General features: G+C 47.5%; 1 protein-coding gene across 2 annotated transcripts in view; it reads left to right on the top strand.

Annotated features, from left to right (window-relative positions):
- Positions 1-23,924, top strand: part of ITGA3 (integrin subunit alpha 3) — a 91,946-nt gene that overhangs the window by 45,126 nt on the left and 22,896 nt on the right. The window contains exons 2-13 of one of the 2 annotated variants that reach the window (XM_060281422.1): positions 2,491-2,618; positions 4,887-4,969; positions 9,326-9,575; positions 11,256-11,345; positions 11,999-12,206; positions 12,294-12,487; positions 12,882-12,970; positions 14,217-14,350; positions 16,492-16,578; positions 17,705-17,772; positions 19,119-19,255; positions 23,392-23,538. In XM_060281422.1, the coding sequence (XP_060137405.1) occupies positions 2,491-2,618; positions 4,887-4,969; positions 9,326-9,575; positions 11,256-11,345; positions 11,999-12,206; positions 12,294-12,487; positions 12,882-12,970; positions 14,217-14,350; positions 16,492-16,578; positions 17,705-17,772; positions 19,119-19,255; positions 23,392-23,538 (1,615 nt within the window). Of the gene's footprint in view, positions 1-2,490; positions 2,619-4,886; positions 4,970-9,325; positions 9,576-11,255; positions 11,346-11,998; positions 12,207-12,293; positions 12,488-12,881; positions 12,971-14,216; positions 14,351-16,491; positions 16,579-17,704; positions 17,773-19,118; positions 19,256-23,391; positions 23,539-23,924 lie in introns of those variants that run through there. The other variant, XM_060281423.1, reaches the window with a different exon arrangement.

Raw genomic sequence — 23,924 nt, 5'->3', positions numbered from 1 at the left:
AATTATTGGACAAGAGATTGCAAAGGAGGACCATATAATATTTTTGTATGCGACAACTGCGCCTAAGACTTTATTAGCCCAAAAATGGAAAACTCAGGATTTACCGACGATTGAAGAGTGGCAGACAAAAATGATAGACTATGCGGAACTAGTGAGACTGACTAGCAGGATCCGGAACCAGGGGGAAAAAGACTGGAGTAAATTTGTGGACTATATGGAAAAGAACTGTAGAAGTTTAAAGACACTTGCAGGACTGAAATAAATCCTATGAATTGATTTTAAATGGATGGAATAAAGGAACTGCGAGATAAGAGCTGAATAGAAAACCAAATGAGGGGAGGGAGGGAAGTCAAGCTCGGCAGAGCAATGAGAAGGAGAAGTTTGAGAAGAATTGTTAAAAAGATAGCTGTGTGTGTTATTTGTTTTTGAATGTTTGTTTGTTTTGTTTATTGTTTTAAATGTGTTTACTTGGAAAATTCAATAACATGCTTTTTATATATATATAAAAAGATTGGGGTGGGCAACCTCCGTCCCATGGGCCAAATACAGCCCTCCAAGACGTCTCCCTCTGGCACCTCAGGACTCTCCCCAACAGCCTCCCCTCAGTTACTTCTATTTCCATTCCTGCTTCTCACCGTCCGTGAATGTTTTTTGCCTGACTGGGAATGTGGGTTGCTTTTAGAGCTGATGTGTTTTTCATTTTGCATTAAGGGTTAATTTTTTTTACTTCCGTTACGAACCACCTGGAGCTTTACCAAAGATCAGGAGGGATTAAAATGTTCTTTTTAAAAACAAATGCAGGGAGGAAAGAAGGGGCAGGCAAAGCGCGCTGCTCCAAAAGGAGGCAGTTTGGAGGTCAAGTTGCCGGTGTGAAGTGGTATTTAATTTCCAAAGTAAGAGGTGCTGAGTTTCAACTTGCTCGGAAGTTCCGCTTTCTGAGCCGGGTGCACTTTCCTGGAAACACCAGTCATGGATCAGCAATGAGGGAAAGGCACCCTGCACGTGCCCAAAAGCACTTTCGTCTCTCTCACAAAACGTGAATTGAGGTCAAATAAACCTAGCATTAAAGAAAACACACCAAGAGTTTGTTGGGATAAGTAGTTGCCCAAACTAAGCCCCGGTGACCAGGTGTCTGGAGAAGCTATTTTATGACTCTCCCTAGTTTGGCCACAGCGCTCTGGAAAAAGGCAAACTTCTGCATCATGGACTGCCTTTCCTTGCAGGTTTTTTAAAGCAGAGGCTGAACGGCCATGCAACAGGGATGCTTTAGCTGCAATCCCTGTGTTGCAGGGGGTTGGACTAGTTGACCCACAAAGGTCGGCGGTTCGAATCCCCGCAACGGAGTGAGCTCCCGTTGCTCTGTCCCAGCTCCTGCCAACCTAGCAGTTCAAAAGCACGCCAGTGCAAGTAGATAAATAGACACCGCTGCGGCAGGAAGGTAAACGGCGTGTGATCTGGTTTCCGTCACGGTGTCCCATTGCACCAGAAGCGGTTTAGTCATGCTGGCCACATGACCCGGAAAGCTGTCTGTGGAGAAACAGGCTCCCTCGGCCTGAAAGCAAGATGAGCACTGCAACCTGTCCAGGGGTCCTTGACCTTAACTTTACCCTTCCAACTCTACAATTCTGTGAAAGCCACTTCCACATCTCTCGGAGGTGGTGTTGTGGGCGTGGCCTGAGCGAACTCCCGCGATGGGGGCTGAGCGCTCAGCCCCCTCGCGAGAAGGGAGTTTCCTCTCTTTTAAACGAGCCAGAGGCGGGAACTCGGTGTTTCTCGTCTCGGCTCTCAGCCCCCTTTTGGATCACCCACCCACCCGCCCTTTAGGCTAGGCAGGCTAGGCCGACGCTGCTATGGACTTCAGTTGGTTGCCTCGGTTGGCCGGGGGGGCTGGTAGGTCTTTTTCCACTTGGGCTAGCCAAACTGGTTTTTTCACCTACCTCATAGCAATTCGTCACAACTTGGTTTGGCGGTTAGGCATTGGAAATTTGCATAAAAGAAGAAGGGGGCAGATTACGTCATCGTCTGCCCAGAAATTGGAGATTTAATCCCGTTAAAGAGGTTCCGGGGGCGGTAGCTTTGTCCTGAGCCCGCGGAGGTCAGGGCCTTATGGCACCCCCCAATGGTGGCCACAGGAGGTGTCTCAGTAGATGTACATCATTGGGCTCCTTTCTGGTGCTTAATTTCTCCCAGACTGTAACACACGGGTTACAGTCGGATATAGCCGGTTAGGTTCCAATGCCTAAGCCAATACCGCTCAACATCCGTAACCAATAAAGTTGTGGCCTTTTCGCCCACTTAAATTCATTTCACTGTGTCTTGTGTCTTATTTCCTGGGGAGCGAGGGACATCGCCACACAAGTATTTTCCCCCGTGAAAAGCATACCATCTCTTCCAAATTACATTGCAGACGTGGTTTCTCATTGTGAGGAAGTGCTCCCCTTCCACCGCCTCTCATTCAACATTGTTCTTATTTCTTCTCCCTCTCTTCAGGCTGCTTGCTGGAGCTCCTCGAGACGCGGCTACAGGGATGGAGAACGCCACGCGAATGGGCGCCATGTATGCTTGCCCTCTGACAGCGGCCACTGATGACTGTGAGAGGGTGGACATCAAGGTGAAAAGTACGTGGGCATGTGCAAAGGAGGGCCCCCGCTAGGGCGGGTCGCAAAGTTTCACGAAGGGCGGAGAGGCTGGGCTAGAGATCTGTTAGATTGCAGAGTGAGATGTTTCAGCACAAACCCTTCTGTCTATAATTGTGGAGTGCCTTCATTAGGAGAAGGACCGACCCAATTGTTGCAGAACTGTGGCAAGCTTTTGATTCTCCATCAGTTTTTTTTTTTAAAAAAAAGAGGACAGAGAAAGTACAGAAATTAGACTGGATGTTGTAGCCATGAGATCAGCTTGTAGACTCGGTTCGAAGATGGACGTTACAAACTGGATATATATACAGTGGTACCTCGCAAGACGAATGCCCCGCAAGACGAATTTTTCGCAAGGCGGATGCATCTTGCGATCTGATGGTGACTCGCAAGACGAATTCGTTTTGCGAAAAATTCATTTTTCGAATCGCGGTTTCCCATAGGAATGCATTGAAATTTAATTGATGCGTTCCAATGGGCAAAAACAGAAATTTCAATGCATTCCTATGGGAAACCGCGATTCGCAAAATGAATTTTTCGCAAAACGAATTGACTCGCGGAACGAATTAAATTTGTCTTGCGAGGCACCACTGTATCCCTCTCAGGTGCTCTGCAGCATGAGTGGGGAACTGCTTCTGGCTGGTGTAGTAGGCAAAAGGGTAAATCGAAGCCAATTTGTATCGTATTAGATAGTGTTTGGAGGGATGCAACTCTCAAAATGTAAAGTGCAGGACAGGCTTTTCTCTGTGGCAGCCCCCCAACGGGGGGGGGGCTCTCTCCTTGCAGAGGTGCACCTGACATCATCATTATCCACCTTTTATCGCTTTGCCCTGGCCTTTGACAGCTGAAAACTATTTTTTGGTGAAATAATTTTCTTTTGTGGAAATGGTTAATTAATGTATTATTGTTGTTTTTTGTATTTACAGCTGTTTTTATTTGGTTTTAAATTGCATTAATAGTGGCATTGTAACCTATACTGGGATTTTAGGGTGAAATACGAGTAATAAATCTGATAAAATGAAGAAGATGATGGAGATATTTTTCAGCTGCAGTCTTTTTCTTTTCTTACACAAAATAGCCCCAAATGCTTTAGCCTTTCCACATATGGAAGGCTTCTGTTCCCCATTTATAGCAAGCATCTCAGGTACCTCACAGGGAAGTTGTGGGGGTAAATGGAAAGCAAACAGCAGAACATATTATTATTATTATTATTATTATTATTATTATTATTATTACAAATGAAGCAATAAACAGCAAGCCCTGATTATTCCTCTGTTGAAACAAAATAAAAATAAAATTCCTTCAGTAGCACCTTAAAGACCAACTAAGTTTTTATTTTGGTATGAGCTTTCGTGTGCATGCACACTTCTTCAGATACCTGGTAAACCTGTTGATGACTGTTAACGACTGTTAATGACTGCAATTTGTCTTGCGGGGGGGGGGGAGAATCCTATGTCTTTGTTCATTCCATAAGAATCCTATGTCTTTGTTCATTCCAGGTGGCTCCATGGTTTTAAGCTTGCTAATGAAGTGTGCATGCACACGAAAGCTCATACCAAAATAAAAACTTAGTTGGTCTTTAAGGTGCTACTGAAGGAATTTTTTTATTTTGTTTCGACTCAGACCAACACGGCTACCTACCTGTAACTATTCCTCTGTTGGTTCCTGTTGGGTTTTCGAATGAAACTTGCTTGAAGTTGCTTATCAATTATCAGGATTTTGCTCTGCAGCACCTTCAGCTTTGATTACTGGTTTCAAACAAGATCCATTCTTATGTGATTTTTATCTTCCTTCCTTCCTTCTCTCCTCTTATATACTGCTTATATTCCAGAACAACTTCCAAGGGGTTTATAACTATTAAATTAATCCATAATTAAACTATACAATAGTATCTGTCTTTCTGCAGCTATGAAAACTGCATCGTTGTGTGTGTTTGTGTGTGTGTGTAGCCTAGGTCTAAATAACTTGTAGCCCTTCAGGTGTTGAACCACAGTTTCCATGTTGGCTAGGGAGGTTGGAATCCCTGCATCACCTGGGTGGCCACAGATTCCCCACCTGTGCCTTAAAGGACCAGGCAACAATCCTTTGCACATTTATGGGGGAGGAAGTTCTATTCCACTCAACGGGACTTACTTCTGAGTAGGCATGCATAGGGTTGCATGGCAGGGGTGTTTGGAACATGGTGGGAAGGTGGATCATGTCCTAACAGCATTTCTCCCTCTTCCTTTTGCCCCTCTGTTCTCCCCGCAGGCGACCCCCAGAATAATATTGTTGAAGACATGTGGTTGGGGGTGACGATAGCAAGCCAGAGAGCGTCTTCTGGGAGAGTGATGGTGAGTAGTTTGTATTTATGGGGCATGGAGCATTTCCATGGCAGGGATGGGGAACCCGGTGCTGCCTGGATGTTGTTGATCTTCTTCTTCTTCTTCTTCTTCTTCTTCTTCTTCTTCTTCTTCTTCTTCTTCTTCTTCTTCTTCTTCTTCTTCTTCTTCTTCTTCTTCTTCTATCACTCATAGCCAAGTAAGATTGTCTTCCATAAACACAGTTTTAACAGTGAGTCTGTAAGTGACTGTGGAGGCCAATTCTGGATCCACACGTCCTTCCACAGTGGGGACATAAGTTTCTGGGCGGGAGTTGATCATGGTGAGGGCTTGCCAAGCGTGCCTTCCTCTTACAACATTTCTCCCTTTTGTCCTGAGTTTGAGCATCTTCAAAACCCATGAGACCTTTGGTAAAGGCTGTTCTCTAACTGGAGCGCTTGCAGGCCAGTGTTTCTCAGTTGTTGGTGTTTATACTACGTTTTTTAAAGTTTGCCTTGAGACGGTCTTTAAACCTCTTTTGTTGACCACCAGCATTACACTTTCCGTTTTTAAGTTCGGCATAGAGTAGTTGCTTTGGAAGACGATAACCAGGCATTCGCATAACATGACCAATCCAACGAAGTTGGTGTTGAAGAACCATTGCTTTGACACTGGTGACCTTTGCTTCTTCCAGTACACTGGTATTAGTTTGCCTGTCTTCCTAGGTGATGTGCAAAATGCCATTCATCTGTTAAAATACTGTTAGGGTGGCATGCCCAGTCCAAGGTGGGTCAGAAGCTTATGGCAAAACTGCATGTTACACTTGGCCTGAGGCTGTCACCCAAAAATGCCCCGCCAAATCCAGTTCCTTTTCTCTCCCCTGTTAAAATGAAGAATGACCCCTACTGGCATTCATTTTTCGCCCATATTTGCTCCATTGCATTGGTTGTCATGGGCATTATAGCTCTAAGGGTGGATTCAACACTGTTTTCAGAGTTGGCTCCTATGATAGAATCATAGGCTAAAGCATCCATGACAGAGGGCCATGACATGTCTGCACATGTGGTTGTGGTTGAGGACAGGAGATGGCACATCTACTGCATGGAATATTCTTCATATTGATTTTAAATTGCATTAAAAAATATTGCATTGTATTTCATTGTATTGCGGTATACAACATACAGTGGTACCTCGGTTTATGAACACAATTGGTTCCAGAAGTCTGTTCATAAACTGAAGCGAACTTTCCCGTTGAAAGTAATGGAAAGTGGATTAATCTGTTCCAGACGGTCCGAGGAGTACTTAAACTGAAGCGTTCATAAACTGAAGCGAACTTTCCCATTGAAAGTAATGGAAAGTGGATTAATCCGTTCCAGACGGGTCTGCGGAGTACTCAACCTGAAGCGTACTTAACCCGAAGCATGGGTGTAATTGGTTCCGGAAGTCTGTTCATAAACTGAAGCGTTCATAAACTGAAGCGAACTTTCCCTATGGAAAGTGAATTAATCCGTTCCAGATGGATCCGCTGCGTTCGTAAACCGAAAATTCGTAAACCGAGGTGTTCATAAACCGAGGTTCCACTGTATATACAATGCTGCACAGTATACATGAAATAAAAGATGCAACTATAACGCAACTAAAAATAATACAGCAACTCAAATTCCACAAGAGGTGGGGAAATCAATAAGTGGTCCACCAAGACCCTCTGTAATTTTCAAGTGGTCTGAGTGGGGGAGTTTGGGAACCAGTGGGTTGGACCTACTAAGAATCCCACTTTTCTTTCCTGCTCCTTCCCAAATATTGCAAGCAGGAAAAAGCTGCCGCTATGCACGTCCATAAGACCTTCAAAAACCTGCTACAAACTGGCCCTCGGTTTCCTGGTACATCTTAGATAACATCCTCCCGACTTCTACCCCAAAGCCCTTCGCATCCTTGAATCTCTCCCGGTAGCTATTTTGATCCTCTGCCACATCAGCACCTTTAAATGGTTTAAAAACAAACATAAAACCCCCACCAGTCTCCACTGGCATTTGCTGAAATTCAAGAAATAGCTTTGGGCAGTGGCAGCCAGACGGCCAGGCACCTTGGAGATCAGAATGCAGATGCCAGTTCATTTTTGCTTTATAAGAAAATGCCAGTGGTGATTCCTTTTCAGGTGGGTTTAAGTTTCTTGAGAAGCTTGCTGCTTCTGTTCCATTCCCTTCCCTGGCTTATTGGATACGTTACTAGTTTTGTCATCCACTGTCTCCATTGCAGCTAATTTTATCCTGGGTTAGGCCAGGAATTTGTTTTCCTTGCCAATCACAAGTCCAGAGTACTCAATGCAAGGAAGTTTGAAAGTTTCTCTGAGCATGTACAGAGCGCTCTTGACAGCATCATGGAATTAGAAAGTATCTAGCTAAGAGCTTAATTTGAGCACAGGGTTCAGTCAGAATTAGCCTGTTTGTAATACCAGTGGTCAGCCTGGTAACGTACAATGAGAGAAGAGAGAACCTGTAAGCATGCGCAGAGTGCGTATCCCTCGCTACTGAATAATCACAGCCAGCTCAGGATGGGAGTTGGAAGTGCTGGCCAGAGCCATTCGATGGTCGGACTCCCTTGGAAGGTAGTAGGCTCTGGAGCTGCGAATTACTATCAGGCTTTGAAAAGCTGGTATCACTGAATCAAGTTCATTCATTTGTTGAATTAATTAAACTAATGCCAAGGCTTCAGGAAATCCTATCCCTTCCCACGGCGGGATGCCAAGAAGCAACAACAACTACTACAACAAGAGGAGTTCTTACCAAGTGGTTTATTCAGTATTCACAGAGAGAGATGAAGGAATGCAGTCTCTCTTAGATAATGCTGTTGCTCCAAGTAAAGTCCCACCCCCTCCATCTCAGCTAATCTGTGTCACCCTTGCGTTGGTTGATCTGTGTTTTCTGCCTCTGAGCTTTCTCTTCTAATGCCCTCAATGCCCTGCTGGTCCTGGGAGAAGTGGGGTCAGGAATACTCTCCAAGGACATTGAGTCTGTCAGCTGTCTCTCCCCTGGTGCCTTTTCTTCTTCCTGCTGTTCCTCTTCCAATTTTTCCAAGCTCCTCCTCTCTGCAGCCTCTGAACTATGCCCTTCTGCAAACCACTGCTCTAAATCTATACTGTCCTCCTCTTCTCAGGAAGGTGCAGGAAGGGGGGAGGGCAGTTCCCACCATTCCTCCTCAGCCCAGCCCCTGACAACTAAATAGTTTTAATTGAATTCTGAATAAATGTGCAATTGCCATATTTTTCCGTGTACAATACTAGTTTTACCCCCTTAAAAAAATTGTCAAAATTTAGGGGGCGTCTTATACACGGATAATCTCTCCTGCCCATTTTCTTAAATCTGAGTCCCCCAAAATAGGGGGTATCTTATAGATGAAAAAATACAGTAATCGCTCGTGCTTTGAATTTTGTTGTGTCGTTATCTTCTTTAGTGAGTCGTGTAAACCGCTGTTCTGAATGATGCTCTTTATAGGGTAGGGGCCACTGGGAATTAATTTAGGGAACTAAGGGGACGCTGAGCCGAAAATGTTTGGGAACCTTAGGGAACCTTAGGCTACGGAAAGGCTTTCAGTGCTAAAGCTGAGTATGTACGGACCGCGCATACATATCCCCAAAGTACCTGGAATCATGGGTATGGCATACCCTGGGACATTTCCGGAATTACAGAAGCCATCTGGGCTTCTGATTTGATCCCAGAATGTCCTGGGGATGAGCTAGAGCTTGCAGCAGTGCTGTGATCTTGCGTGAGCCAGCTGATTCGCACGGCACCCACACAAACACGTCCCAATTGTCATCAGGAGAATGTTGAAGGCTATTGTAAGGGGGAGGGCTTATGGGGAACAGCCCCCCCCTCATCAGGAGCAGCCCATCTCCCAGCAGTAATGAAAGCGAAGGGTCGGAAGGGGAAGGTCAGGAGACGGAGAGGGAGTGCCAGAGCTCTGGCAACATCCAAGAGCCACTGCTCCTCATGCAGGAAGAGAGGGAGGAGGAAAGAGAGGATGGGACTCAGACGGGACGCAGACCTTTCCCCCCCGACGCCGGAATTAAGGAGGAGGAGAAAGGGGAGGAGGTTCGCAGTCCCGCGACTCTTATGTTGGTCCAGATCACGAAAGGGGGCAGTGCCGGATTCTGATTCGGACTGATGAGACATGAAACCAGCAGCTCACTTCACTGTAAATAATGTGCAGTAATAAAAACTTCTGAAAGACAAGCATGTGGAGGGCCGTTACTCAAGAGTAGGCGCAACAACCCTGACAGCTATGTTATGGACTTAGAAAGGCAGAAAGTGTGCCTTCAAGGAAAGGGCAGAGCCTCACCCCCCCACCCCCGTTTCGGCGCAGACTAAAGTCTTGTCTGCTTGGCTTTGCTAGGCTTGTGCCCACCGGTACACCCGAGTCTTGTGGGCTGGCAACGAAGACCAGAGGCGCATGGTTGGGAAATGCTACGTCCACGGAAACAACTTGCAGCTTCAGGAGCAAGACGAGTGGCAGCATTTCCACAATGAGATGTGCAACACCCACAGCGACTCAGACATGACGGGCATGTGCCAGATGGGCATCAGCGGCGGCTTCACCGCCAACAGCATTTATTTCGGAGCCCCCGGTGCTTTCAACTGGCAAGGTTTGTGACACTTCCTAAGCCTCTCCTTCCTGTGTCGCCATGCAAATGTGTGGCTTATTGGGTTAATTCAGCCAGAGATGAAACCAAGCGGGTGGGAAATTGCCAAAAGCACATTAATTCACAGGCCGTATGCAGCCGTACCTCGGAAGCCGAAACAGAATTCATTCCGGGAGCCCGTTCGACTTCCGAAATTTTCGACTTCCAAAGCGTGGCTTCCGATTGGCTGCCGGAAGCCCCTGCAGCCAATCGGAAGCCCCGTCAGACGTTCAGCTTCCGTTCGAAAACCGGAACACTCACTTCCGGGTTTCGATCGTTTGGGAGCTGGAACGTCTGACTCCCAAGGCGTTTGGGAGCCGAGGCACGGTTATATAAAGATATAAACTTCCTCTCTGTCTTAATTTGATTATTTTTCGAGGAGAAAACATCCAGTGAAGATAATATATTAGGGGAAAATGCTTTGCGAGAACGTCTGTATTAGGTAAGATTGCATAAGAAAATGTGTACCTATAAAGAGAAAATTTTCATAATGACTTTTTAAAATATATAAATTCTAATCTGATGCAGAACATTTTTCTGACTGTGGTCCCCTTCCGACCTTGTTTTCTTCCTGTAGCCCCCCCCCATGGGCATGGCCAAGGGGGGCAGCTGCCCCCCAAATAAGTAAAAATCAATACAAACAATACCAATCTGAGGTTCTGCCCCCCCCAACAAAATCTGAGGTTCTGCCCCCCCCCAACAAAAGCCTGCCCTCCCAACAAGAATCCTTGTACCGGTAGAATGGTAGCCATTTAAATGGTTTGTTCGTAAATAGAACATGTTTTATTTATAATTTTTTATAATTTATACAAAATACAATTGCATAACATAATGATAGGAACATAACGAAATATTGTTGAAGCAGAAAAAAGATAGAATCATGGAGCTGGAAGGGACTCAAAGGGTATCTAGCGCAACCCCCTGTAACATAGAAAACTCAGCTAAAGCACCCATGACAGATGGCCATCCAACCTCTGCTTAGAAACCTCCAAGGAATATACTGGGGGGGGGGCTGGGGGCCATTTTGACCCCAGTTGGCGAACACTGAACTAGACTGTTTTTTGAACTACAGTTCCCATCATCCCTGACCACTGGTCCTGCTAGCTAGGGGCGATGGGAGTTGTAGTCCAAAAAATAAAATAAAAATGGCTGGAGACCCAGGTTTGGGAAACTCTGAACTAGAGATTTTTAAAAAGAGAGAGAGAAGCAGACAAACTGAAACAGACAGAATCGCCCATCCCTAAATAAGCCCCGTCCAATCGCATCTCTTCCTTGCGGTCAATGACCGGTGTTAAATAAGCCCCATTAAATTCAGTGGGATTTACTTGTGGGTGGACGCGGTCAGGAGTGCAGCCTTACCTGGTAAAATAAATGATGAAATAAAAGCGGCCGCGCAGAGCCCGGTTGGGGGGAAGGACATGTGCTTTCCTTTTCTCCTGTGCTTAGAGGCCCTGAACCTCCGCACACACGTCTGGGTTCTGAAGCACAGGGAATAGCTTCCAGGCAGGCTTCAAACCCAGAATCTCTCTCTCTCTGGAAAAGCAAGTGGCGCGATAGATGGGCAAGACACCGGACAGAAGGGAGCGGTAGGTCTCTTTGTCTGCATTGAGTTAAAATGTCGTAACTTTCCTCTTTCTGGCATAGGAACCGATTACATGATCCGTCGAGAGGACCGGGACTGGGACCAGCAAGATTACTCGTATCCAGATCAGAAATACAGCTACAGCTATTTGGGTAACCGCAACCGATATGGTTTTTCCACTGCCCTTTTTGCCTGCCTACATCTCCTTTCTTTCCTCACTCGCATACAAACATGGGGATAGGATCACACACGCCCCAACCTAGCTAAGATTTCTTAACGCAGGGCCTAATTTGAACCGGTGCTCTCAGCACTAGTCTCGAATAACTCAATGACTAAATAAAAATATTAACAAAATATCGACATTTTATTGAAAGAGTTTCAACTACAGTGGTACCTTGGGTTACAAACACCTTGGGTTACAAACACTTCGGGTTACAGACTCCGCTAACCCGGAAGTAGTACCTCGGGTTAAGAACTTTACCTCAGGATGAGAACAGAAATTGCGCGGCGGCGGCAGCGGGAGGCCCCATTAGCTAAAGTGGTACCTCAGGTTAAGAACGGTTTCAGGTTAAGAACAGACCTCTGGAACAAATTAAGTTTGTAACTAGAGGTACCACAGCTTCCTGCAGCCAATCAGAAGCCGTACTTTGGTTTCTGAACGTTTTGGAAGTCAAACGGACTTCCGGAACGGATTCCGTTCAACTTCCAAGGTACAGGACTAGAAGACAGTGAGTGAGAATTTTGCTTTTGGGAAGGGGGTGGTCAGGATAAGAAGGAACTCATGCACTTCCCCTCGTATCTATAGGCTACACGGTCGAAGCAAGTACTGATGTTCTGCGCAAACACGAGACCACCTTAGTCAGTGGGGCCCCTCGGTTTAACCACACGGGAGCCGTCTTCCTGATGGCAGAGGACAGCGGCACGACCCTTCAGGGGAAACTGATTATCTTCGGGGAGCAAGTGGGCTCCTATTTTGGCAGTTCCATTGCTCTGGCTGACCTCAACAATGATGGGTGAGTCTAGTAGCCGGCGAAAAGCAATGTCTCGTTTGCCCAGCAGAGGGGCTGCGATCACACCTCTCTCTCTCTTCCTGTCGCTAGGTGGCAGGACTTGATTGTCGGAGCACCCTACTACTTCGACCGGAAAGAGGAGAAGGGTGGGGCCGTCTACGTGTACATGAACCTGGGGGGGACGTTCCACAGCAGCCCCAACATCACCCTGACGGGACCCAGCAGCTCTGCGTTTGGCCTGGCCGTGGCCAACATTGGAGACGTCGATAAGGATTCTTTCCAAGGTGGGGAGGCTTCCTGCTCCTACTGTTGCCCTCGTGCATACATTACTGGAAATGCATTCTGTTAGGGAAAGTTGCTTTGCAAAAATGTGTATTTGGGGGGGGGGAGTGCATATGAAATGTATTTATAATTAGGAGAGAATCGTGGACAACTGTAATCAAGGAGAAAAGGTTTAGCTTAGCCCTCTCTCTGGCCGTTCTCATTTTCTACATCCAGAAAGAGTTCATGAAGTTGGTTTTTTTGTTCAAGGAGAATAAAGTTCTGGAGTTTGGAGGCGGTGGGAGAGTTTAGCGAGATTTGTTTTGAAGAGCGACTGTAGGTTTCTTTTAGATGCCTCCTTTGGAAAGCCAGCAAACGAGTCCACCTGACCCTTATCCTCCCTCCTTTCCCCCATAGATATCGCAGTTGGAGCTCCTTTTGAAGGTTCGGGGAAGGTCTACATTTACCACAGTGGTGCAGGAGGGCTTATTGATAAGCCCCAGCAGGTAAGCTCACCTTGCTGGTTCCTCTTCATTATTCTTCCCCTCCATGCTTGGCGAGGAAACTGCCTGTGATCTCATGCAATGCCTTCCTCATGTTTCAGCAGGGACTGGGTTTCAGCAGAGCTTGGCCCCACATCGTGGATCTGCTGGGGTGGGGTGGGGTGGGGTTCCGCACTTCTAGGCTATGTGCCCATTATGGATCTGCACCATCCCCAGCTACAGAAGGGTCATAGCTCAGGGGTCGAGGTCATGTTTTACATGCAGAAGGCTGTGAGTTCAATTCCCGACATCTCCAGATAGGCCTGGAAAATAACAACAATATGTTTTTTGTACCCCACACGTCTGACTGCCCCAACCACTCTGAATGGCTTCCAACAGAATATACAAAGACACAACCTGTCTTTAAAAAAAACACAACCCTGTCCAAAATTCTGGAGAGCTGTTGGTGTGGACCACTGTCGTTCAATCTTGGGTCCCCAGAATCTGTTGGGCTACAACTCCCATCATTCTTGACTAAGCTGGCTGGGGTTGTTGGGAGTTGTAGTCCAACAGGGTGTGGATGAAGAATACCGGTTGCAGGCAATCTCTGTTCGAAAGCAAGGAATACCTGGTGACATCAGTAGCGGTCCTGTTCTCTCCCACACCAACCAAGGCCAAGGCACCATCAACCTTGAGGCACAGATCACAACATAGATCTTTCTCCTTTTAGAATCATAGAGTTGGAAGAGACCACAAGGGCCATCCAGTCCAACCCCCTGCCGAGCAGGAAACACCATCAAAGCATTCTTGACATATGGCTGTCAAGCCTCTGCTTAAAGACCTCCAAAGAAGGAGACTCCACCACACTTCTTGGCAGCAAACTCCACTGCCGAACAGCTCTTACTGTCAGAAAGTTCTTCCTAATGTTTAGGTGGAATCTTCTTTCTTGTAGTTTGAATCCATTGCTCCGTGTCCGCTTCTCTGGAGCAGCAGAAAACAACAATTCACCCTCTTCTATATGACATCCTTTTATATATTTCAACATGGCTATCATATCACCCCTTAACCTTCTCTTCTCCAGGCTAAACATACCCAGCTCCCTAAGCCGTTTCTCATAAGGCATTGTTTCCAGGCCTTTGACCATTTTAGTTGCCCTCCTCTGGAAACGTTCCAGCTTGTCAGTATCCTTCTTGAACTGTGATGCCCAGAACTGGACACAGTTTTTTTTATGGCTGCCCTTCCTCCTCCCTCATTTCCTCCTCCTCTGCAGGTTATCAGCGGCGAAGACATCGGACCCGGACTCAAGACCTTTGGCTACTCCTTCAGTGGCGGAATGGATGTGGATGGGAACTCCTACCCCGATCTCTTGGTGGGCACACTCTCAGAAAATATCCTGCTGCTCAGGTGAGAGGAGACTTAAAGAGGGACAGGAAATGTACCCCCAAGGGTTTGCAGAATTCTTTCCCCTCACGGCTCACTTGTCCAAAGCCACTGCTGATGTTTGGGATTATTTGGGTTTTTATTATTATTGTGCATTAATATCCACCTTCCTTCTGTGAGGAAGTCAGAATGGCATGCATATTGCTCCTTGATCTCAATAAGGCAAGCTTCTTTTTTTCCTATGTCCACTAAAACAGTTGTTGCATTTTATATGCATTATTGCACACACGATTGAACATACTATAGGGATATGTGGTCTAAACCACTGAGCCTCTTGGGCTTGCTGATTGAAAAGTCAGCAGTTCGAATCCCCGTGACGGGGTGAGCTCCCATTGCTCTCTCCCGTCACGGGGATTCGAACTGCCGACCTTTCGATCCCAGCTCCTGCCAACCTAGGAGTTCGAAAGCACGCCAGCGCAAGTAGATAAATGGGTACCACTATGGCGGGAAGATAAAAGGCATTTCCATGCACCAGAAGCGGTTTCGTCATGCTGGCCACATGACCCGGAAAGCTTTCTGCAGACAAATGCCGGCTCCCTCGGCCTAAAAGCGAGATGAGCGCCACAACCCCATAGTCACCTTTGACGGGACTTAACTGTCCAGGGGTCCTTTACCTTTACCTTTTTACCTTACCTACGATATTTTACATGGATCCTAAAGTAACCAGCATATAAACAGATATGTACTATGACCACTTAGAAACCAAACAAGAAATTTGATAAAATAACTGTATTAAAAAATACTCATGTTTTGCAACTTTTTGCCAAAAGTATATAGTACTGCATGGGACTTGATCTTTGTTATATATACTATATATGTTTATAATTTTTGAATATATTTTAATCAGGCTGTTTTTAACAACACTTGCCGATGTGCAAACTTCAAGTTACAAGAAAGGAGATTCTGACGAAACATCAAGAAAAACTTTCTGACAGTAGGAGCTGTTTGACTGTGGAATGCAGACTCTCCTTTCTTGGAAGTTGTTCAGCAGAGGTTGGATGGCCTTCTGTCATGGATGCGTTAGCTGAGATTCCTGAATTGCAGGGGGTTGGACTAGATGACCCTCGGGGTCCCTTCCAACGCTACAGTCCTACGATTCCGTAAGCAGGTGCTTGATGCAAATGGCAGTCCAGTGCAACCAAAGCTCCATTAGTTCAGAACCACCAAAATTCCATGTATAAATCCATGTAAAGTGGACTCCGACTCTATCCATATGAACCTACCTGGACCCTGATATCATCTTCTTCGTGTGCCTCCCTCTTGAGAGATCTGGAGGGTGACAACATGAGAACAGGGCCTTCTCTGCAGTGGCTCCCCTCTCTGGAATGCTCTCCCCAGGGAAGTTCGCCTGGCGCCTTCATTGTACACCTTTAGGCTGACACACACACACACACACACACACACACACACACACACACACACACACAAGTCCCATGGCGATCAGCAAATGGTAACGGAGCCAGGATCGTGAAATCTGGAAGCCCCTAGTCATGAACCGGCACATGGGCGATGGATACAGATTCAGTCGTTCTGACTCAAGGAACAAGGCAGTCGAGCAGCTCAGCAGCTGTATCCTTGAATGATCAGCCCTTTTTAGGATCCACTCTGCTGACCCCATAAAGGCGGAGGGGCTAGAAAAGGTGCCCTACAAATGTCCCCTCTGTGGAAGGACGTGTGGATCCAGAATTGGCCTCCACAGTCACTTACGGACCCATTGTTAAAACCGTGCTTATGGAAGACAATCTTACTCCGATACGAGTGATAAGAAGAAGAAGAAGAAGAAGAAGAAGAAGAAGAAGAAGAAGAAGAAGAAGAAGAAGAAGAAGAAGAAGACACCTTAGGCGCCAGGCAAAATCATTGCTTTTTAACCAGGCCTTTGCTTGATCTGATTTATATCCTATGCCCTTTTAAGATGTGTTTTGTTGGGGGGGGGGAATATTGGGTTGTTGTTTTTATTTTTATTATGTATTTTGTGGTTTCATATCTTGATTTTATTCTGTGAAGCACCGAGTATAGGGCGGTATATAAATTCAACAACAACAACAACAACAACATCCTTAAACAGTACCCCGCTCATTTCCCTTTTGTCTCATATCTCTCTGCAGAGCCCGTCCGGTGATCAACATCTTAGACAAGTCGTTCACAGTTACCCCGACCACCTTGGACCCAAACAGCTGTAGCGAAGACTCTTGGTAACAGCTTCCTTCTATGTTCTCTTCTCACAGTTCTCTCTCCTCACCCGCCTCCCTGGGTGCCAGGGCTTTTTGGAAGGCGGAGTGGCGGCAGAAATGCGATGGAACTGGTTATATTTAGCCTAAGGAAAGGAAGATGAAAGGGGAGCACGTAGCCAATTTTCAGCTTGTTTAAGGGGATGTCGGAAAAAATCGGGGAAACAATTGTTTGCCCTCCCCGCCGAGTGCAGGACAAGAAGTAGGAGTGTTTACACAAGAAAGGGAGGGATTCAGATTAAATGTGAATGAAGAAAACATCTGTCGCTAAGAGCAGTATAGTGCACTGGAGCAAGCTCTATAGCAGGCATCCCCAAACTGTGGCCCTCCAGATGTTTTGGCCTACAACTCCCATGATCCCTAGCTAACAGGACAAGTGGTTGGGAAAGATTGGAATTGTAGTTCAAAACATCTGGAGGGCCGAAGTTTGGGGATGTCTGCTCTATAGAGATGTGGCAGAGTTGCCTCCTTTGAATGATTTCTATTATTATTATTATTATTATTATTATTATTATTATTATTAATTTGTATACCACCCTTCATCTGATGATCACAGTCGACAACATAAAAATACAAAATGAACACACAAAACGCAGTGGAACCTCGGTTTACGAACACCTCGGTTTACGAATTTTCGGTTTACGAACGCCGCGGACCCATCTGGAACGGATTAATTCACTTTCCATTACTTTCAATGGGAAAGTTCGCTTCAGTTTATGAACGCTTCAGTTTAAGTACTCCGCGGACCGTCTGGAACAGATTAATCCACTTTCCATTACTTTCAATGGGAAAGTTCGCTTCGGTTTATGAACGCTTCAGTTTATGAACAGACTTCCGGAACCAATTGTGTTCATAAACCGAGGTACCACTGTACGTAATAAAGCAAAAACAAACCAATAACACCCTCATCAGGGAACCTGCGGCAGAAATACAATAGTCGCAGGTCTTTGACCCTCCACAAACCCAGACCACAACATCCCTGCCTGGAGGAATCTGTGTTTACTCCCATCTGATCCTGTTCCAAGACTTCCAGGTCAATCACATTTCTCTCTTTCTCTCTCCTTTCTCTCCCCACCTCCTCGTCTAACAGCATCAAGGTGCAGCTCTGCTTCTCCTATTCCCAAAGTGCGGGAAACCCGGCATACAAGGAAACCATAAGTGAGTAGAAGTTCCATTGGAGAGGGATTTTATTTTTCAGGAGAGAAGCTCGGGGGCTCATCCTCTGGAAGCCGCACAAGCCCTGAGCTTGATCTGTCCATTCCGGATATGCCCAGAGGCACCTTCCTCTTTCAGTCTTGCCTTTTCCCGGGTTCAGGTTAAACTGTTAACCAGCACTGCTTTGCAAGGAAGAGCAGGATAGAAATCGAATGGATTGATAAATATATAAATCACACGCAGAACTCATTTTCCATTCTGGAGGTTTCTCAGAACTTCAACTTGAACCCAGCCCTTACCAGGCCCAGAATACAACAGCTGAGCTGAGGTGGAGGCAGGGCCGCCCCACCCAGGAGGCAGAGTGAAGCAGATGCCTCGGGCGGCAGAATCCCATAGGGCATCGACCCCGCTGGCACACAGCCCGCCCCTGCTGCCACTGGGGTCACATGACTGTGGCTTCTGGCAAGATCTCGTGAGAGTTCTGCGAGATCTCACGAGATCTTGCCAGAAGCTGCCAAGTTGATGGACAAAACAATAATTTCATAAGTTGTATCGTTTTGATTATTACGTTTTCTTTTCTACGGCTCAAACTGAAAAGGCCTATGCCTGCCTACTTTTTACAGTACAGAACTAGTTGTTTTCAGGTACTGTATGTAGCAAATGTCCCTTCCAGAACACGGGAAAAGCATAAACTGTTAGAATCTATGGCAGCCGTAGTGTGCAAGAGAAGGCAATCGTCTAGGCATGGCCGTTGTGATTAATCTTGAATTGCTGACATAAGAGGATAGAGGGAGACATTTCATGAACAGGAAAATGAGCCAAAGTCTTATTAAAGAAAGACATTGAAAAATGATTTTAATCACAGGATGTTACGACGAGGACTGATCCTGCAGACTAAAATGATTTTGATTGGTTCAGGGTGGTAAAATTTGGTGGCAATGGAATGAAATCACCAAGGGCGTAAGAAACATTGCTTTGGATGCGATTCTTCATCGCCACCTCCTTATTTTCAAGGCTGTCCCTCTGCCTGTTTGTATTTCAATAAAGGCTTCTATTTACACTCGGAGCCTGCATCCTTTTTGTTTGGGTTTCTTGGAGGGATACCTCCAATCGAGGAACCCCTTTTTTTAATTTATCCAACACACGCCCCCCTGGTAAGCGAGGATTCGGCAGGATGGGGGGGGGTGGAGATGACGGGAGCAGCACTTTCCTGTTTTGCCTCAGGCGGCAAAATGGGACAGGCTGCCTCTGGGTGGAGGGAGTGGGGTGCACATGTGCCTGCTGAGTCTTGACAGTGCCTCCGGCCTGTTTTCCCCACCCTATCACTTCCCCTCCCCATCTCATTTCAGAGTTGAACTACCTGGTGGAAGCCGACCGGGACCGCCGCCCACCCCGGGTATATTTTGCCGGGACGCAGTCCGCCGTCTACAAGGGACAGTTTTCCATGCCAAGGGAGAAGTGTCAGACCCTGGAAGTCCTCTTGCGGGTGAGGCGAGGGCAGTGGGCAGTTTAAGCGATGCACTCAGGTGGCTGGGAGCGAGCCAAACATCACCTTGTCCAGGGGTGGGCAGACTTTAGATCTATAGAACCCCGAGATCTACCACCCACAGCCAGCTACAAAAGGCATGCAGCCCGCATCCACGCCACACACTTAAAAGTGCATGCCATGCGCATTTAAAGAACATGACTTCTCCCAAAGAATCCTGGTGTTACAAGGAAAAAACAGATCCTTTTCCCTTATGGGGTATCCAAGAGCCTGTATAGAGTCCTTAAGTAGGTCCCCTGTCAGAAGGAGAAAATAACAGAGGCCAACCAGAGGATATTGAGAAGCAAGGCAGCTAGTAAGCCTGATCTTTATTCAAGGAACTCTTGCAACAGGGTGCTCACTCACCACACGCAGGAGGCAGGAGGGAACCCAAACAATGGTGTGCAAGCCCTTATATAGACTTTTGAAATTGCCCACCCTGTAGCTCAAGACCACCCCCTAAAACATCGTACATACATCACAGAAGGAGGAGGTCTACCGCAGAAATCCTGTTTGTCAGGATACCTGACAATGGTCAGTGCTGAGATGCTAAATACGTACTTAGTTCCTGAATCCAGGTCACAGGCTCACCCTCTTCATGCACAAATACGCCCTTAAGACAGGATTTGTGAGCAAAGAGACAATGGGGAGCCTTTCCCATTTCCTTCCTCACTGCAGAGGAATATTTGAGGTCACTGGGGAAGTCAAAATGGCTTCAGGATTGCTCTCCTGTACTACTTCACACATGTGGTTTATATACTTTTTTGCCTTGTACATTTATGAACATACTAGTGGAATTCAGCCCGTTTAAAAACAGGCGCTAGAGCGCGTGTCTCGGCAGAAGCCGGGGCCGCGGCGCCACCTCCTCGGCCAGGACACCATGGGCGCCGCTAGGAAAAGGAGAGGTGTCGGGGCTCAGGCAGCCAAGGGGCGGAAAGGAGGCGGCGGTGGGTGGATCTCAGGGCCAGCGAGCCTACTCCTCCTCTTCCAGCAGCCAGCCAGAGGCTATGGCGACGCCCGTGAGGAGCTGCGAGGGGCGGCCGGAGCTGCCGGGAGATGGGAGGAGGGGGTCCCACCATTGTCGCACTCCTGCTGCTGCTGCTGCTGGAGGAGGAGGAGGAGGAGGAGGAGGAGGAGGAGGAGGAGGAAGGAAGGAGCCCGGAGCTCGAGGCGGCTTCCCCGGCGGCCCCCTCGGCTCGACGCCCGCCGCCTCGGCCCGGGCCGCCCTCCTCAGCCCGCCGCCTCCTCAGCTGCACATGGCAGCGGTGACTCTGCCGCTTCCCCGGTGTCTCTGCCGCTTCCCCGTTGTCTCCAGCCCGAGTCCTGGCGCCGCTGCCTGGCCCGAAGGAGCCTCCGCCGGGGCAAAGGCCAGCGAGGCGCTGAGTTGCGGCTCTCTTTCCCCGGCGCCGCTTCCTGCCTTTGCCCCCGGCCCGAGAGGCGGCAGTTCCTGGCGGCTGCTTGCCGTCATGTCCCACCAGACCGGCATCCAAGGTACTGAGCCCCTTGGTCTGCTGGTGGTAGGGGGGGAAGGGGGCTAAAGCAGCCTCCTCCTCCTCCTCGCTCTTTAGCGCAAGCACACTGAGGCGCTTGTCCGGCCGGGAGCGGCAGTTGGCAGGGGGAGGGAGAGCGTGTGCGCGTGTGTGTACGTCGTCTCTGCTGTCCAATCCCTGTGTCCCTGGGGCCCATGCGCAGTACCCCAGGGACACACGGGACAACTGGACGCAGGGACAACTTGGACATTATTATATAGGATGATTTATATATATGAGACCTTAGAATTCCTATAACACTGGGGTCTGCAGTTTTGCTCTTCAGGGAAATACAATTCCTGGCACCAGTAACAAACTCCAGTTCCCAGGGTTCTTTGAGAGAAGTCATGCTCTTTAAATGTATGTTGACTGTGCCTTAAATGTTTGGTGTGGCCGCAGTTACAATAAGAGAACAAACAAATCCCGATCCTGCTGATTTATTTCCAATATCGGAACTGCATTGAACTCAGGGTCCTATAAGTCCTAGTTAGCTTTTAGCAGTCTAAATGGTTGCTTTGTTTGTTAATATGGCTGCAAAATTGGGTGTTGGAAACCTTTGTTGATCTACTGCAAATCAGCCGTAGATCTACCAGGGGATCTCAATCTATCTTCTCCCCGCCCTGATCTTTTTCACCTTATTGTGCAGCTGCCTCCATTCAAATCTCCTGTTGCCCCAAGGCAATATTCTCCCAATTTTATCATGGGCACTTATGATGTTAGTGTATTTTATTCCTTCTTCCAAAGAGCTCAGAGTGGAATACATTATATTCATTCATATTTAAGGTGCACCCCCCCCCCGCCCACCACCATTTCAAACATATTCCCAGCATAGGTTTCAGAATATAATTCATAATTATATAGTCACAACCTAAATACAGTTCAGAACAGTCTATTTCATCTGTACAACAGCCCTGCTTAATTGGTTAGCCCGCGGGAGAGTGATTGATGCTTTGCAGCTGAGCAGAGATTTGAACCCGAGTCTCTTTCGCCTTAAATCTCAATCCAGATTATTTTTCCTATGTTCTCCCACTTCATTTTTCTGCCAGAATTTAACAGCCTGTGATGCAAGCACACCACATTTTGGGGATCTAAGTCTCCGACAGGGCAGCAAGGGAGTAATGTGTTTGCTGCTAGAATAATCTGCAATGTACGCTGATAACTTGATTATTTTGCACAAACGCGATTGTGGGTTGCAAGAAGGGAGATGACCAGAGCCGTCTTTCCCATAAGGCTTAGTGGTGCGTTGTGCCAGGGTGCCGGGCTCTCAGGGGTGCCCCAGTGACCTCCCCTTTCCCTGCACGCCCACCAGCTGCGCCCCGCCAACCATAAGGCTGGCAAGCGTGCAGCTTCCCTCCCAAGCCTCCTCGGGAGGAGAGCAATCCCTGCAGAGGCTTAGGATGGAAGCTGCGCCCCACCAACCATATAGCTGGTGGGCGCGCAGCTTCCCTCCCAGGATCGCTCTCCTGAGGAGGCTTGGGAGGGAAGCTGCGCTCTCCTCCCGCAGAGGCTTGGGAGGGGTGCAACTTCACTACCAAGCCTCTGCAGGGATCGCTCTTCTGCAGCGGCATGGGGGAGAGTTGTGCCCCCCCCCATGGCTGGCAGTGCCCAGCTACAGCCACCCCAACACTAGCTGTGGTAGTTTGGGGGCTCTGGGCAGATATTTGCACCCCAGCACTGCATCTGCTGAAGACGGCCTTGGAGATGACCCTCTGAGATTTCGAATTCCTCGACAGAGTACAACCAAGATGTTGGTCCCTTACCTCTCTCGCCCTGATCTGGCCACAGTGATCCATGCAACGGTCACCTCCAGGCTTGATTATTGTAACTCTCTCTACATGGGGCTGCCCTTGAAGCTGACCCAGAAACTCCAGCGGGTGCAGAATGCCGCGACGAGGCTCCTTACGGGGTCCCGGCCGCGGGATCACATTCATCCAGTGCTTTACCAGCTGCACTGGCTTCCGGTGGAGTACAGGATCAGGTTTAAGGTGCTGGTTTTGACCTTTAAAGCCCTATGCGGCTTGGGACCCTCGTACCTACGGGACCGCCTCTCCTGGTATGCCCTGCGGAGGACCTTAAGGTCCACAAACAACAATATTCTGGAGATCCCAAGCCATAAGGTGGCTAGATTGGCCTCTACTAGGGCCTTTTCAGTATTGGCCCCAACTTGGTGGAACGCTCTTTCCCAGGAGACCAGGGCCCTGCGGGATTTGTCATCTTTCCGCAGGGCCTGCAAGACAGAGCTGTTCCGCCTGGCCTTTGGGTTGGACTTAGTCTGACCCCTGTGTTTTTCTCCCTCATGGCTTGGATTTATGGACTACTTAAAATGAGGCTGCATTTTAAATTTTAATATTGTATTTTAATCTGTATTTTAATTAATTCCTTTTTATTTTTCATTGTAATTTTATTGGTGTTAGTCGCCCTGACCTGAGCCCGGTTTTGACTGGGGAGGGCGGGGTATAAATATATTATTATTATTATTATTATTATTATTATTATTATTATTATTATTATTATCACTCAGAACTAAGTGGAGGGCTTTCTGCAACAAACTCTTCCCTTCCCCTGCAGGCTGATATGCGGGACAAGCTGCACCCCATTGCGTTCTCCATGAACTATTCTCTTGCCGAGAAGCCCATGCGGTTCCAGTTAGGCCTGCGCTCTCTTGATGCATTTCCTGTCTTGAACGAGGATCAATCCCGTGAGAATCAGATTGAGGTGAGTGCCATGCAGTAATCCAAAGCATTTCGCCTCCCCAAAACCGCCCAGCTTTGCACAAGCTCATTCGCTGTTGAATTTCTTTGTCTCCTTCCCCCCACCTTTTGCCTTCTGTTGGGTTGCTCAATGTGGCAGGACAACTCGGTTTTCCCATACTGCTCTTCTTTCTGCCCCTAGGATCGCCCCACTTTCTGCTAATTGCACCGACCTTTTCAGTTATTCTACAGATGCCACTCTATTTGCCAACATTCTCTCTCTCTCTCTACATATATATGTATAATTTTTATTTATTTAAATAATACAGCAAAACCAGAACATAAACCGGGGGGGGGGGAGAGAAATTTGCAAAGGAAAAAAAACAGTTCAAAAACATTGAAAACAAATAT

The sequence above is a fragment of the Zootoca vivipara genome, chromosome 13 (genome assembly GCF_963506605.1).
Source record: "Zootoca vivipara chromosome 13, rZooViv1.1, whole genome shotgun sequence".
Lineage (NCBI taxonomy): Eukaryota > Metazoa > Chordata > Lepidosauria > Squamata > Lacertidae > Zootoca > Zootoca vivipara.
This window is presented reverse-complemented; position numbering and strand designations above follow the sequence as displayed.